This window comes from Pteropus alecto, unplaced genomic scaffold (assembly GCF_000325575.1).
Source record: "Pteropus alecto unplaced genomic scaffold, ASM32557v1 scaffold67, whole genome shotgun sequence".
In the NCBI taxonomy this organism is placed as follows: domain Eukaryota; kingdom Metazoa; phylum Chordata; class Mammalia; order Chiroptera; family Pteropodidae; genus Pteropus; species Pteropus alecto.
The window spans coordinates 9,571,374-9,586,427 of record NW_006441061.1 but is presented as its reverse complement, the minus strand read 5'-3'; the positions used below and the strand labels follow the sequence as shown (position 1 = coordinate 9,586,427).

The 15,054-nt window shown below is 67.0% G+C and overlaps 2 protein-coding genes across 4 annotated transcripts in view; one reads left to right on the top strand and one right to left on the bottom strand.

The window, feature by feature from the left end:
* Positions 1 to 10,697, top strand: part of AGPAT2 (1-acylglycerol-3-phosphate O-acyltransferase 2) — a 15,390-nt gene extending 4,693 nt beyond the window's left edge. Inside the window, exons 3-7 of the mRNA XM_015594143.2 lie at positions 6,571 to 6,704; positions 7,152 to 7,327; positions 7,540 to 7,635; positions 9,288 to 9,360; positions 10,085 to 10,697. Coding sequence (XP_015449629.1) covers positions 6,571 to 6,704; positions 7,152 to 7,327; positions 7,540 to 7,635; positions 9,288 to 9,360; positions 10,085 to 10,260 — 655 coding nt within the window. The 3' untranslated portion in view covers positions 10,261 to 10,697. The remainder of the gene's footprint in view (positions 1 to 6,570; positions 6,705 to 7,151; positions 7,328 to 7,539; positions 7,636 to 9,287; positions 9,361 to 10,084) is intronic.
* A 528-nt stretch (positions 10,698 to 11,225) lies between these two features.
* Positions 11,226 to 15,054, bottom strand: part of EGFL7 (EGF like domain multiple 7) — a 4,140-nt gene continuing 311 nt past the window's right edge. Inside the window, exons 2-8 of one of the 3 annotated variants that reach the window (XM_015594162.2) lie at positions 14,863 to 14,979; positions 13,955 to 14,070; positions 13,664 to 13,759; positions 13,370 to 13,534; positions 12,681 to 12,745; positions 11,701 to 11,887; positions 11,226 to 11,513 (exon numbers count right to left, since the gene is read on the bottom strand). In XM_015594162.2, coding sequence (XP_015449648.1) covers positions 11,491 to 11,513; positions 11,701 to 11,887; positions 12,681 to 12,745; positions 13,370 to 13,534; positions 13,664 to 13,759; positions 13,955 to 14,070; positions 14,863 to 14,979 — 769 coding nt within the window. In that variant the 3' untranslated portion in view covers positions 11,226 to 11,490. Of the gene's footprint in view, positions 11,514 to 11,700; positions 11,996 to 12,680; positions 12,746 to 13,369; positions 13,535 to 13,663; positions 13,760 to 13,954; positions 14,071 to 14,862; positions 14,980 to 15,054 lie in introns of those variants that run through there. The other 2 variants (XM_006918117.3, XM_025051175.1) reach the window with 2 other exon arrangements.

Sequence of the window (15,054 nt, the reverse complement as noted above, 5' to 3'; positions counted from 1 at the left end):
TCCTTCCCGCCCCGCCCCGCCCGCGCCCCTGCCAGGCTCCTGGGCGGGCGCGCGAGCCGAGTGCGCGACGGGGGAGGCGGCCTGGGATGGGTCCCCGGGAACCGGCGTCACAATGTCCCCGTGCCCTTTCCCAGAGCCGGGGCAGGCAGGACTGAAACAGGGCTCGGCCTCGCGCTCCGCCGCGTCCCTGCCAGGGCGTGCGGGGCGCCAGGCGGCGCGTGGCGCAGCAGCTTTCCGAGAGGAAGGGGGCCAGGTCAGGTGGGAGAGGCTCGATCCTGCTGTCCCCCGCGGGGAAACCGAGGCTGGGATGCGGAGCTGGTCGCCCGGCGGTGTGTGTGTTGGGTGGGGGGGTGGTCGCCCGAGCGCCGCCGCCGCCTGGACCTGCGCACTGGGTACGGGGCGTGCTTTCCTCTCCAGTCGCTCACCACGCGGCCAGGTAGGTGACCAGTGCACCTGCTCCCTGGCGGCAGGGCAGCGTCCTCTCCTTCCCTTCCTCTGCTCAGAAAGGCGGGAGGCCCGGCGCCACCGAGGGTGTTGTTGGGCCCTTGGGGTTCAGCTTCAGCCCAGGTGAAGGAAGGGGCTGGTGGCTGGAATTTCCCTTGGAAGTCTCCCAGGCCCCCCGGAGCTTAGCAATGGGATGTGTGTGTGAGGTGGGGGCTCATCTGGACCGACGGGGAACAGTCCATGGCGGCCTTTCAGGGCTGGTAGGGGGCCTGGCTACAGAGAGGGGGCTCTTGCCAGCCCTTCTCCGGGTTTCCGGTGGGGCCGTGGCTGTTGCTAGTCTTTCTCTCTGTGGCCTTGGCAGTGGCCTCTTGGCTGTGGCCTGCTGTGTGGATACGGTGGTCTCTGAGGCCTCCACCCATGTCGTTACAGGGCAGTGGGTGAAGGTTCCTGGCTTTGAGCCATCTCTCTGCTGATGCTGCTGGGCGTGGCCCACCCAGGGCCCTGTGTTCAGGGGTTTGTAGGTTTCTGTGGCACCGAGAGTCTGTGCTAGCCAGGGCAGAGGGCCGGCGGCTGCTCAACGAGGCTATGGCTCCCCGCTCAAAGTGGCCGGGCCAGCGGCCCAGGGAGCTCAGGCCCCAGGTGAAGCCCGTCCCTCTGTCCAGCGAGTGCCCTCTGGGGGTGGGGCCTGTTTCAGGAAAGAGCAGTTCCTGGGAGCTGGACCCCCATCACCCCAGGAGTGGGGCTGGGCTCTCAGCAGGCTTCCCGCAGGAGCGACAGATCCTGGAGGTGACCCCCTCCCACCTGCTCTGCCTCAGCAGGTGGCCTCTTTACCAGCGGCTTCTTTGTAAGGCCCCACTGGCCCCACCAGGAGTGCCCTGGACGTCAAGGCCAACTCCCAGGGATCAAATCGAAAGTCACCAGCACCGCTTCTGACGCGGTGGTTGGACCTGGCGGGCTGGCCAGACGAGCACTTGGCCCTCCAGCCCCACCCTGTGTGGCCTCGGCCCTCTGGCCTCAGCTTGCTCCCCTCAGCCCAAGTCTGGGCTTGAGCCCCCAGCTTCATTCCAAGATTCTGGCCGACTAGGGTGTCCTTGTCGTGACCCCGGAGGCCCCGATGGTGCTCGAGCGAGAGCTTCCTGTGCCCTTCATTCCCCAGGCACAGGCTCTGCAAAGGGGCCACCCAGCACGTAACAGCAGGGGTTCGTTCTCCCCAGGGTCTCACAGCCTGCGCCCCCAGGTCCTGCCCCTGCAAGGGCGGGTCGCAGCAGTGACTCCCAGCGATGGCTGGGCTGGGCGTCGGGACGCGGAGTAGGGGTGGGTTGACTAAACGTGACTTTCCAGAGGGATGTGGCCGCAGGGAGCTGGGACAGGCAGAGGCGTGTGTCGCCCTAGGTGTGTCCAGGGACAAGACCCAGGATGGAAGGGGGCTGAGTGAGCTACAGGCTCCCTCCCCGCTCCCGGGCCGGGACAGTTCGTCCCGGGACCCCTGAGCACGCTGGGTGCCTGGCTGTCTGCGTTCCGGCCCCAGCCGCTCCGGGAAAGGGTGCCCACTGCACCCAGGGCGGCCGCCACTTCCATCTCTGGGCACCTGCTGTGCTGCAGCCTTGGGGCGGGAGCATCATGTTCCGATTTAAAGATAAGGAGTCTGAGGCTCAGGGGAGCCCCTTGACCAAGGCCTCCGGGGAGGAGGTGGTCGTCCAGCTAGGACTCGGCAAGAGCCAGGACACAAACCCACAGAGCGACCCCAAAGGCGTGCCTTCCCCTTTCCTCCGTGCCCCCCGGCCCGCGGCTTCCCCAGCCGGCCATCCGCTCTGCCCCTCCCCACGGGCCCTGGGTGGGCACCCACGGAGGCCTTTCTGTTTAGAGTTGAGTTCCGCATGTGCCAGGAACGGAAGAGAGGACGCAGGCTGTTCTGACCGGGCTGGGGGCTGAGATCAAGGACCTCCCCACCCCTCTGCGCCCACCGGGCTGGCGGTGCCCTGCGTGCAGGGCTGGGGGCAGTCCCGGGAGAATTCTCGGTCCTGGGAGGACTGCCCTCATCACATCCGCTTGGCAGAGGGAGTGGAGTCCAGGGGGGCTGCACGTGAGCATAGGGGTTCGGCTGTGGGGTCAGGACACCCTCCTGATAGCAGCTTGACCAGAGTTTCCTTTTTCATGCACCAAGGGAGGCCGGAGCTGGGCAGCCTGGGCCGCGGAAAGCCTCCTGCTCCCTGTCCGGTGGCCCTGCTGTGCTCGGGGCCCAGCAGGCCGCCATCCTGGCAGGGTCTCCGGGAACCGCCCCACACGCTTCTGCATCCGTCCTGGGGTCAGGACCTGGGTGGCGTGACTCTTGGCCATGGGGAGGCCGGGCCGTGGGGCGCTCGGTCTGTAGGCCGTGCCCACATGGAACACCGGGGAGGAGAGACTGGGCACAGCTTCGGCCACACGGCTGGGGACTTGTTGCTGCCGATCAAGGTTTGAACCCAGAACGGCCCAGTCTCTTGGCCAATGGCCAACCGTGTGGCTGGGGGGTGCCGCGTGGACGGGGTGCCTGGCGCTGGCCTGGGCCCCCGTCTCAAAGGAACTCCATCCTGTTTTGGGGGTGGCAAGGGACATACTCTCTGAGGCCCGTGGAGCAGAGCCCCCGCCGGCCCTGGGGACGTGCATAGGGTCGCATAGAAAGCTCGTCACTTGGGGGCCACCTCGTCCCAGGCCGCTGGCATTCACTCCGCTCTTGTACTGCCTGCCTTTGCCCCTCTGGGAATCCACATACCCCCCGTCCCATTCTGGGCACCTCCTTGTGCTCCAGCTTGTAGGATGCTTGCCGGAAATGCGTCCGCTCTGCCAGGTGGCTTTGCTGGGGCCTCCCCGAGCAGCTCGGTGGCTCTGTGTACTGCCTTCCTGACAGGGCTGCCCCCAAGATCGCCTCACCGCACCCCTTACTCTAGGGCCGCATCCCGCAGGGTCTGGCTGAAGACTGGCCCGCCTTGGCCAAAACTGCTGCCCAGGTCTCCCGAGAGCCACCCAGACCAAGTCCAGGGGCTGAGGGCAAAGGTCAGCAGGGTGCCCCGCCTGGCCTTGAGCTGCCTCCCAGCGCCTGGGGGCAGTGGGCTGGCTGAGTTGGGGGGCTCTGTTTTCATTGGCTTTGGCTGCCCTGGTCTGGAGGTTTCACGGGCGTCCTGGCACACCTCCCACCCCACAGGCAAAAACCGAAGCTTAGGGAGGGAGATTAAGGGCATCACCCAAGGTCGCAGCTGGGAATAAGGGAGTCAGGATCCTAATCCAGGTCTGCCTCACCTAGAGCTTGAGAGGGGCACAGGTGTCCTCGGGCTGAGTGCGGATGGTCCCAGGGGGCTGGCTGCTAGGAGCCAAGTGCGGGCTCTCTCGGGCCTGGGAAGAATCAGACGTTCATGGGGCTCGCTTCTGGCCAGTGGTCCTAGTCTAGGGTGAGTGGAGGGCTCCGGAAAGGTCCAGGGAGGGTGAAGATATCTCTGCTTGGGGAGCTGGGTGCTCCTGCAGGCAGTCGGAAAGGGCCTGCTCCAGGGGCCACCTGCCTCGCTGCGGAAAACTCACAGCGGTCACCCACCTGGCAGCCATCAGCAGTGCTTCTGGCCGGGCACCCAGCCTATCTGCTGGCTGGCATCTTGGACTTCAGGCGACTTTGGCTCCACCCCCACTGGCCTCCCCTGGGGAAGCAGGGTCATGAAATTGGGGACTGGAGGACGTAGGACAGCAGCCAGAGCTGTGTGACCCTGTCCCAGTACCACTGACACCTGCCCCAAGCTTTGGGGGAGAGGAGGGCTGGTGGTCAGGAACGAGGCCCTGGAAGCGGGGGCAGCCTGGGGGTGCTTTGAGGTTCCCCCTAGAAGAGGGTGCAGAGCCCCTCCCAACCCTGCTGGGGGCCTCAGGGAGGCCTCAGGACCAGCATCTAGACCTGGGATCTCGTAGTTCTGAGCGCTCGCCATCCTACAGCCTCCGTCAGCATGCCCTTTGCCTGGCATTCATCACCAGGTCTTCAAAAGCCAGGCTGAGAGGTGGGTTTCGGCCCACCCTGGCTTCCCCGCCGTGTGGCCCTGGGCAAGTCGCTCAACCCTGTGCAGCTCTCGGCTTCCTTACCTGCAGGGCAGGTGTAATGAATGTGCCTTGCGGGGTTATTGTGCCAACAAAACGGGCTGGTTCGCACAGAGCCCGCTGCACACACAGGTGTGCAACGGCTGGCAGGGGTGGCTGGGGTGGCTGGGGTCCCAGCGACCTGCCATCTCTGCTTGGCGCCAGGCGCCCGGACACGTCCCCGACTGCGGGAGCCTCTGCAGAGCTCCGCGGAGTCCTCCGTCCGAGGAAACACCGTGAAAATGATAATAGGCTTTATAGACAACCTTGAAAATGTGAGCGGGACATTGGGAGGAAAAAACGTGGCCACCTGTGGAGAATGGCTTGTCCCCTGAGGACGTAGCTCACCGTGACCGCGCTGCCCTGGAGTTTTTGGTGTGCAGGATGCGTTGCTTGTGAAGCGCAGGGAGCCAGCTGCCGTGGGGGCCTCCGTCTGCTGCAGCTCCTGAGGCATCGCCGGGCCCGTCCGTCCCTCCCCGGGCCTTTGGCCCTGGCAGGAAACCAGGCGGCGGCCCTGCTCCGCTCTGCGGCGGGAGTTCGCACACAGTATGTTTCTTAGTTCAGAAACGGCAACAGTCTACGATTCACCCTTTAAATATGATGCAGGAAGCAAAACACTAGAGCAAGCGCTGAAGAGGGGTGGAGGGCCGGCCACGCAACGGCGAGAGCGTCCCTGACCACGAGCTGCGCACTGACACGCCGCTCGGGTGGCGATTTGACCTCGTGTGTATTTTTACCGCAATTAAAGCCAAAGTGTGGCTTTGAGTCAGGGCCCTGCTCTGTTGAGCAGCTGTCAGTAACTGGTCTGGGGCTGGAAACCCCCGTCCTACAGGACCGTTGAGAAAGTCAGGTGACCTGGGGGGCAGCGATCTGGGAGCATGCGGCAGTCCTGGGACAGGACCGCTTGGGTCAGTAGGTAGCACATCCCCAGCCCCCTGCCACCCACAGTGGGTGGGAGGGACCCAGGGGCTCTGCAGGGAGCCACAGAGCGAGCTCACACGTCGGACAGCGTCACCCCCAGGGCCGACCCCTAAAGGGAACCTGTTCTGTCCCAGTGTGAGCGAGGTGTCCCTGCAGAGCAGGGGGCCGAGGCCACCCTCCTTCCCCGCGTTCCCCACACCCAGGCAGCCACCTGCCAGCACAGTGCCTTTGGATGACTAGAGCTCAGAAGACACAGGTGTCCCCTGGACATGGCTGGTCACGCCCACTGAGCGTTGCTGGGACGAGTTCAAGTTCATGGGTGCTCCAGGCAGCCTCGCGCGAGAGCAGGTCTGGAAGGGCGTGGCGTCCAGTCAGGAGTTTGGGTGCATGCGCCATCCTGACCGACTTTGCCTGTGACCGCAGCGAGTCCTTCGACCTTCCAAGGCCCGTGTCCTCATCCGTGGAGGGGAGATGCTGGCCTCGCCCTACGGGACGGGGGTGAGGGGTGCAGTGGCCTTGGTGTGCCCGGCCACACGAGTCCCCTTAGTAGTGGCTCCTCCATTGTTCTGGAAGCTCCTTCAGCTCCTGGCAGAGGTCCCCGCTTGCTACCGATGCTTGTTTCCTTGTGTGGCACGGCCTTGGGATGGTCACTTCCCCGCTGGGTGTGGGTGGGGGGGGCCAGCCTCCACAGGGGCACAGGGACGTCGGTCACTAACACGCCCTGGGGGGTCTTGGCCTCCACCACGCCCCCTACCAGCTGGGTCCTCACTTGGCTGAGCAAGCAGGGGTGTGGGGTCAGGGCAGGATCCTGGGGTGTAGGCGTGGAAGTGGGCTCCCTCTTTTTTGCCGAGCGTCTGCCCCCAGAGGCTGTGCTCCCGTCCGGCTGGCGGGAGGCAGGGTGGCTCTCGCCGTCCCCCTTGAGGGCCAGGGCCTGAGGGCTCCGGTGGGCACCGCAGCTCAGGGTCACGTGGCCTGTGAGGGGGCAGCGGCCCCGTCTGCTGTGGAGTCTCTGCCGTGTCTCTGTCTGCGGTCCTGCCCCGTGGCGCCCTCCCCAGGCCTCCAAGCTGAGGGCGGCGGGACCTCCGCTCACTGTGCCCTGTGCCCTTCCCCCCTCAGAATCATCAGCTGGTTCATCCGGTCCTTCAAGTACCTGTATGGCCTCCGCTTTGACGTCAGGGGCCGCCGGAAGCTGGAGGTGGACCACCCCTGTGTCATCATCTCCAACCACCAGAGCATCCTGGACATGATGGGTAGGCGGAGGGTCCTGGCCACAGGCTCGGTCCGGGACGCTGGCCCTGGGCAGGGGAGAGGGGGACAGTGTTTCAGGGAGCTGCAGGCGGGGCCTGGAGGAGCTGGCAGGGGAGGGAGGCTGACGCAGGGCATCTGGGCCTCCCTCCAGCCACGGGCCTCAGGCTGTGTGACGAGCAACGAGGCTGTGTGTGTGCCGCACACGGGGCACAGGGCCCTCCGCTCGCCCGCAGCTGGGAGCTCCATTTCAGCCCCATCTCTTTATAGGCGGGAAACTGAGGCTCAGAGGCCAGTAGCCAGTGGGAAGGCATGACTCAGTCCAGGCCTGTTGGTGGTCAGGGCCCAGGGCTGGCCGGTCTCCCTCCTCCTTGGGGAGGTGGCTGCAGGCTCTGAGGCCTCTCTCTCTCTCTCTCTGCCTCTGTCCCTCCCTGGGGACTGGGCGCCCACAGGCCTCATGGAGATCCTCCCCCCACGCTGTGTGCAGATTGCCAAGCGTGAGTTGCTCTTCATGGGGCCCGTGGGCCTGGTCATGTACCTCGGGGGCGTCTTCTTCATCAACCGACAGTGCTCCAGCACTGCCATGACCGTGATGACCGAAGTGGGCGAGCGCATGGTCGGGGAGAACGTGAGTTCCGGGGCTCGGGGCTCGGGGCTCGGGCCTGCGGGCTGGGCGGACACGCGCATGCATGGAACGGCCGGGTCCACACGGCCCTGCCGTGCGCCTTCTGCTGGGCGGGAAAGAACACGTCCCGGTGCGCGGCCAGGAACTGCGGGGCTGGGGTCCCTCGGAGGGCGAGGGCCACGGCCCTGCCTCAGCGGCCGCCTCTCTCCCCACAGCTCAAAGTGTGGATCTACCCCGAGGGCACACGCAATGACAACGAGGACCTGCTGCCTTTCAAGAAAGGCGCCTTCTACCTGGCGATCCAGGCCCAGGTACGTGGCAGTCGCCCTCCGGGGCAGCGGGGCGGGCAGCTGGTCCAGGCCGGCTTCAGGCTGAGGGTGACTGGCCGGCCGGGCTGGAGCTGCTGGCACCCAGGGACCACCCACCGGGTGGGCGGCAGGGCTTCAGCACCCCTCCCGCAGCTGGGCCCTGACCTGCCAACCAGGGTCCTTCGGGCCCCTCACCCACTCTGCGTGTTGAGGCCGGAGCCTGGTCGGGCCCAGTGGCCAGCTGGAGTAATGTTGGTCCCCACTGTACCTGCTCCTGGAGCTCTAGGACCCCCACTTTGTAGCTGGCCAGGCGAGGGGCCCCCCTGAGAAAGCTGGCTTGGTAGCAGAGGTGGCAGGCCTGAGCTGGCCCTCGGGAAGGCTGTGCCGAGTGTGTTCAGGCCCCTGGCACCCCTGGCCAGGGCAGAGCTCAGGAGTGGGCTGTGGGTGCAGACCAGCAGGGCCCAGGGCGTGGGAGGGCTCAGGCCACAGCTGGACAGAGGCCTGCGCAGAGCGAGCCGAGAGCTCCGTGTGGGACACTACTTTTCTGCTCCTTGACTTCCAGGGGTGCAGTTTGCCCCGAGGTGTTCTGGTGTCTGAGGGTGACACCAGGAGAGGCTGGGGGCACATCCGTCCAGGGGGTGGGGTTTCCCGGTGGGTGCAGGGCGCCTGTCCCAGCCCTGGCACTGTGCTGGGGGACTCGTGTAGGACAGCCACCGTCAAGGGCTTTCGTCCTGCTCGGCTGGGGTCTGGGGTCTAAGTGGCAGCTTTTGTCCTGTCTTCCACCTGTGACAGGTGGCCTCTAGTGCCCCTGGTCCCGGCCCTGAGCGAGGCCAGGTGAGCCCTCCCGCCAGAAGCTCCCGGCTAAGGCCTCGGGATGAAGGAGCCAGCAGGAGGAGGGGCCCCGAGCTGGGACCCCAGCTCTGCCCGAGCAAGGCTCTCCCCACTCTGGGCCTGCGACCCCTCTAGCCAGCAGGTGGAGACCACCCCTGTCATGTGCCTGAGGCTTATGTCACTCCCCTTGGCCAGTGGTGTGGGGGAGGGGTCATGGGCGGGGAGGCAGCTCTGTGGGGCTGGGGCAGCAGCCCCTCCACCAGGAGACCGGATGTCGCATTCTGTCATCTCCCCCCGCCCCCCACCTCCCACTACCAGGCCCTGCTCTACGGAGCCTCCCTGTGCTCCCAGCCCCCACACCCAGCCCCTGCCGGTGCCCCGAGAGGCTCCTGCCAGGGGCCTCCTACCCCAGGCACTTCTGGACACTGCAGTCCCCATTGGATTTGACCCTGGTGTCTCGCAGGAAGCCCAGCAGGCCTCCCCTAGCTAGGGCTGCCTCTGGCCTCTTCGAGATGGGAGAGAGTTTGGGCAGGGAGCGGGGATGGGAGGAACTTAGCAACCCCCTGAGCTACACCGGATGGGGCCCCACCTCCCTGGATAACCTTGGGACCCAGTGGGGGACACATACAGATCTGATGGCGTGTGCTAGCCCAGGAAGGCTTCCTAGAGGAGGCACTGCTTGAGCGAAGGTGTGCAGGATGAGTTTCTGGAATTCTGGGCCACCCAACCCATGAAGGGTGTCCCAGGCCCGGGGTCGGCGTGTCGCTGACGCGCGGTCTGGGAGCTCGGGCCATGCTCAAGCTGCCCGCGTCCCCCGTGCACAGGTGCCCATCATCCCCGTGGTGTACTCCAGCTTGTCCTCCTTCTACAAACCCAAGACGAAGCTCTTCACCTCAGGTAGTGTCCCCACTGCCCGCGCGCACGGCCTTCCTGTCCCCATCCCTGTGACGTTTCTGCTGGTCGCCATCGGCCAGACCCCCGCCACACAGTGCCCCTCGGGGAGGGGTGGTCTCAGCCACGGGCCTGTTCCCAGGTGGGGACGCAGGCCCCCAGAGAGCGGGTGGGTCCCCGAGTTCGCACGCACGTCCAGGCCGTGCACACAGCTTGGGGCTGGAGGTAGGTGCCTCCTGTGCTGAGGGGGCTTCTGAGCCAGTGTGTCCAGGCCCGACTCCCGGGGGCAGCAGCCTCCCAGGCACCCCCACGCCCACCGGCCACAGAACTCGGGGCCTCTGCCTTCCCCTCCAGGGGACGTGGAAGTGGGGCGCGGGAGGGGAGGGGGCAGGAGGGTCCTTTCTCAGGGAGGAAGGGTTCCTTGCCTAGGGGTGCTTACCGGGGAGCACACGGCTGTCTGAACCCACTAAGACTACACTTAGGAGCTGCGTGTGATTGTGCCAATTATCAGCCAAAACCCAACCAGCCGCCTGAGACTGGGCGGGTCTAGGGAAGGACCCACTGGCTGCCCCCTCGAGGGGCTTCGCACGGAAGGCTGGTCAGTGCCTGAGGGGTGGGGGGCTTCGGCTGGCGTGGAGGTGAGAGGCTGCAGTGTGGGGGCCTGGGAAGCAGGCACGCGTGGGGCCCCCGCCCCCTGGGGTTGTTGACACCCATCCCACCCCCCCAACAGGAACTATCAAGGTGGAGGTGCTGGATGCCATCCCCACCAGCGGCCTCACTGTTGCCGATGTCCCCACACTCACTGACACCTGCTACCAAGCCATGAGGACCACGTTCTTCCACATATCCAAGATACCCCAGGAGGACAGGGCCACCCCAAAGCCTGGTGCCCAGCCAGCCCAGTAGCCAAGGCCTGGGGCGGGGCAGCACCTGGCTAGAGAATGGCGGGGGGGACCCCTTCCCTGCCCCGGCTGCCAGATGGCGACGTCCCACACCCGCGGCTCCCGGCTTTCATTCCGGCCAAAGAGCGGGGAGCCCTTTCCTGCCACTGGCTTGGATCCAGGCCGTGGAAGTCCTTGTGCAGGAGTCAGCCTGAGCCTCCCCAAGCTCGAGGGCAGGGCCTCGCCCACCCTGGGCCTCCAGCACCCAGGCGGAGCAGGCCTGATGGCCAGGGCTGAGGCCCGGATAGTGGCCTGCGCCGGGGGCGTGGCCTGCGCGTGGGGTCTCAGGGAGAGGTGGGCTCTGGGGCCCTGCGCACCCCTGCCTGCCCTGGGGGCCTTGGGAGCGAGTGCGCAATGGGACTGCACTCAGTGGTTTTTTTTATAAACGAGCTCTTAGAAGTGTCTGGTAAGTTGTGGTTACTTGGAGGGCGAGGGGCAGGGCTACCGCCGGCTCCGTCTGCACGAAGGACAGTGGGGGCGGCTTGGCCTGGGCAGCGCGAGGGACTTCCGGGCTGCCTGGCCTCCCTTATTGGCACCCCACCCCCCCCGCAGTGTTCCCTTCTGGGGACTGGGCCCATGGTCATCCTGTAATGCTCTTTACAACGGGTGAGGTTGTCCACCGGGCGAGGGGAAGCCCGCGTGCTCAGGGGTCTGGCGGGCACTGGGCAAGGGGGGTGAAGATTTGCTCTTTGGCCACTGGCTGGGGCTGGGGCCAGCCTGTCCCAGGAAGCCGTCTCTGGCCAGCGTCACCTTCCCAGAGGCCACCCACTCCATCCCGTTTTGGAGAGGGGACCCAGAGCCCATCTGGGGGCACCCGTGGGGCGGGCGCGCCCCTCCGTGCCCACGGATGCTCTCTCCACCAGCCAGCGGGTGGCGGAGGGCCCGGGGGCTGTGGCAGCGTCCGAGTGCCCCCTGAAACGCAGCCGTGCGCCCAGTTTCTCAAGCCTCACTTTATTCTGACAGCAGCATGGGCTCCGGGCAGGGAACCCTCAGACCCTCCCTCAGCCCCGAGAGCCAGCTGGGGGTGTGGGGCGCTGGCCGGGCCGCGGCTGGAGTCACACGGGGACCCCGCAGCCCACCCCACCCTGCTTCTTTGGTAAGGAGAAGCGGGGTGCCGTCTCCTGCCTTGGCTCGCAGCCCCCGCCCGTCCCGCTCTGCTCGGTGGGGAGCTGGGGTGAGGAGACAGGCCTGCGGCTCACAGCTCCTTCTTGCAGGAACCTACGGGTGGGGAGGGCTGGGGTCAGAGGTCACCGGTCCCTGCTCCCCACCAGCTTCCAGTCTGCCAGATGCACCCCCTCAGCCTGTGGCTGCCCTGCCCCACCCTCTGGCCTCACTAGGCACAGACTGGCCCCAGCCACCAGGGAGCCCTGTGGGTGTGGGGGGCGGGTGTGGGGGCTGCACTCACAGGACCCCAGCTGCTCCTCCAGGAAGGAGATCTGCTCGCTCAGGGAGTCGATGCGGTCCAGCTGCTGGAAGGAGTGGACCAGCAGGCTGCCGGGGTCCTGGGGCCCGCGCTCCAGCGCCCGCGAGGCCAGGCTGTGCAGAGGGGCCAGCACCAGCTGCAGCTTCTGCGGGACGGGCAGAGGGCCCGGCTGGGGAAGGGGTCATGTGACCCGGGGCCAGCCCTCACCCTCAGTTCCACGAGGCTTTAAGGCAGGGGACCCAAACCCTAGGGCCGTGGACAGGTGCTGGTCTGCGGCCTGTTAGGAACCGGGCCGCACAGCAGGAGGTGAGTGGCTGGTGAGCGAGCGAAGCTTCATCTGTATTTGCAGCCGCTCCCCAGCGCCAGCATCACCGCCTCAGCTCCGCCTCAGACCCTCAGGCATTAGATTCTCTTGGGAGCACTGGTCCCTGGTGCCAGAAAGGTTGGGGACCGCTGCTTTAAGGGAAACTGCTGTGGCCAGCCAGGGCCCAGCTCTAGCTGTGGGGCCCTGGACGTCCACCAGAGGGAGCCTCTGAGACAGGAGAGCTGGAGGGGGGCGGGCACGGAGGACAGCACCCAGGACAGCCTGGCCCAGGGTCCCAAGGATGGGATCTTGGGTCAGAGCAGCTAGGAGGGGTGGACCGGAACTAATGAGGGGGTCATTGGGCCAATGGCCCCACGGAAAGGCCCACAGGGGCACTGTCCGTGCAGAAACACAGATGGGGGTGTCACACAGAGCTCAGCCCTGCCCTGCCTGTCCTGGGGGTCCCAGTCACCTGTGGCCCCTGCCCTTCCTGGCACGCAGGCCAAGGGTGGCTGGGCAGTCAGTACTGAGGAAGCCTCCCCTGGGGCACTCCCGCTGAATCCCACGGCCACCCGAGGGTCAGATCTATGCCCCGGGGGACAGCAGGGGCTGTGGGCCGCCGCCGAGGGCCGGCCGGGGGCGCCGGCCCGGGCCTCACCTGCTCCAGCACGTCCACCCTTGACTGAAGCCTCTGCACTTCCTCCTTCACCTCACTGTCCACTCCTGGGGGATCCGGGCGCTGAGTCAGAGAGGCCCGCCTGCACCCCCCACCCGGGCTGGCCTCCTACCCGCCACGCGGCCTCCCAGCCTCTGCCCCAGCTGTGGGGCGCACCCTGGGGGCGGGCTCGAGCCCCGGCTGCGGCGGCAAGACCCTCCCCCCATTCGGGGCCCCCGCCGTCCACCAGGGCTGGCCGGAGGTCTAGGAGGTGGCCCTGCCGGCTCCGGCGCCCTAGGATGAGGCTCTGGGCAGATGCGGGCCCACTCCCTCGGGCCCTCCGGTGCGGGGTCCCCGCCATGCGGGGGGGTCCCCGCCGTGGTCTGCGCCGCGCTCTCGGTGCTGGGCTGCCGTCGGCGCATTATTACTCACGGTACGAGTTTGAAGTGTCACAGCGCGTACCAAAAGTAATAATGTTCCGTCGCCAGCGGGATGCGGTGTCTCCGGGCTGCCCGGGCGGGTCACGCGGCGGGCCTCGGCGAGCTCTCTGCAGCGCCCGTGGGAAACCAGCGCCCACCTTTCCTCGGGAAGAGCCCCGCTTCCGCCGGGCCTGGGGCTGGCGTCCCTCCGGTGTCCCCGCCATGCCCAGCATCCCGGCCCGGCCGCAAAGGCGGGGCACGTGGGGAGTTTACCTCTGGTGGGGCCCGGGGTCACCTCAGGGGTCCCTCTCTTGGGCAGGCAGAGCACCCCGTCTGCACATGGGCTGTGGCCTGTCCGACACTGGCACCAGTAGCTACCCGCGGTGTTGACACAGTGCTGGGGACAGCCGCCCCGTCCAACACTGCACTCGTCCACATCTGTGGGAAAGGGGGTGTCAGGCAGGAGGCGGCACCCACACTGAGGCCCCTTGAGACCGACCTGTTGGAGGGCCACCCAGGACGCACAGGGGGACCCCGTCCCCTCAGGGAGGGCGGACCCCGCCTCACCCGTCTGGCAGAGGTCCCCCTGCCACCCTGCAGGGCACTGGCAGCGGCCTGGCTGGACACAGCTCCCTCCATTCTGGCATGGTGGCTGGCAGATTGCTGTGGGTGAAGGAGGCCTGTCACCAAGGTCCCCCAGGGCCCTGTGGGAGTGGCGGCTGGGAAGGGGTGCCGTGCTGCAAGGAGGCGCTTGGCTCCAGTTTTGAGAAGCAGTGAGTACCTTGCCTGGGGTCTGGAGGGGGCGGAGTCTGACTGGGCCACTGTTCTTACTAATGCCAGGTGGCGCGGGGCCCTCACCTGCTCCGCAGGCTCCGGGGAGCCCACCGGCCCTCTTCCAGCCGGGGCAGCAGGCGTAGCGAGGCCTGGAGGGGGCCGGCCCAGGGCTCCGGCGGTAAGCAGTCCTGTAGATGGTCCTGTGGGCGGGAGGGGGCGGCTCAGAAGGGCCCAACCCTCACAGAGTGGCCTCAGTGGGTGCCACCAGGTCCCCGGGGCCCAAACCAGGCTTTCCGCAGACGTGCTGAGTGAGGTGCCCTGTCCTCCCCACCACCCACCTTCCTGGCTGGCTTGGTCCTAAGCCTGACAGAAAGCATATGAAACCATCTCCCCCAGCGTGGACAGGGTCACCCAGGTGTGACCCCAGAGGGCCTCTCCCCCTGGGATGGCACCTTGGGGTCCCCCCTGCCAGGGAGTGCTTAGAGAACCTCGGAAAGCAAAGCCTTGTACGGCCACGTGCCCGCACTGAGGACCAGAGGTGCACGCCCTGCCCCGACATGGCAGGGCCAAAGGGACCCGGGGCCGGTCGAGGTGAGGGGCAGGATGTCCAACGGTGACCGTGCAACCAGCTGGGGCAGAGGGGCGTCCGGTGGGGCCCCGAGGACGGGGCCAGCACGGAGGCAGGTGCCCCCAAGTGGGAAGAGCCTGCAGCTGGGGGTGCCGGGCAGGGGTTACCACCCTGAAGTGGAGAGGAGCGGACAGGATGGGGGACCCCTCGAGGAGCAGACAGGACGGGGCACCCCTCGAAGAATGAGGGTGGGAGCAGGTGAGCTGCAGGCTCCTGAAGCAGCCCCCACACCATCCTGAGACGGGACTGCCTACGACCCCATGGGCATCAGTCTCAGCCACCCACTTGGACGTGGCCTCAGTCCCGACTCGGGCGCACTGCCGCCCTGGGCCCCAGGGGGGTGTGCGGCGGGCGGGGCACTCACCGGTAGGTGCTGCAGACTCGGTGCCCACCGCAGGTGGTGAGGAAGGGCTGGTACACACGCTGCACAAAGGACTCGGCCACGGGGCCCCTGGGCACCCCAAGGGCGCACACCCTGCGGCTGCAGAGGGAGGGGCCAGGAGTCAGCCTGGGCTCCCGGGGCTGGGACCCAAGGGAGCCAAGAACTGGGGAAGGG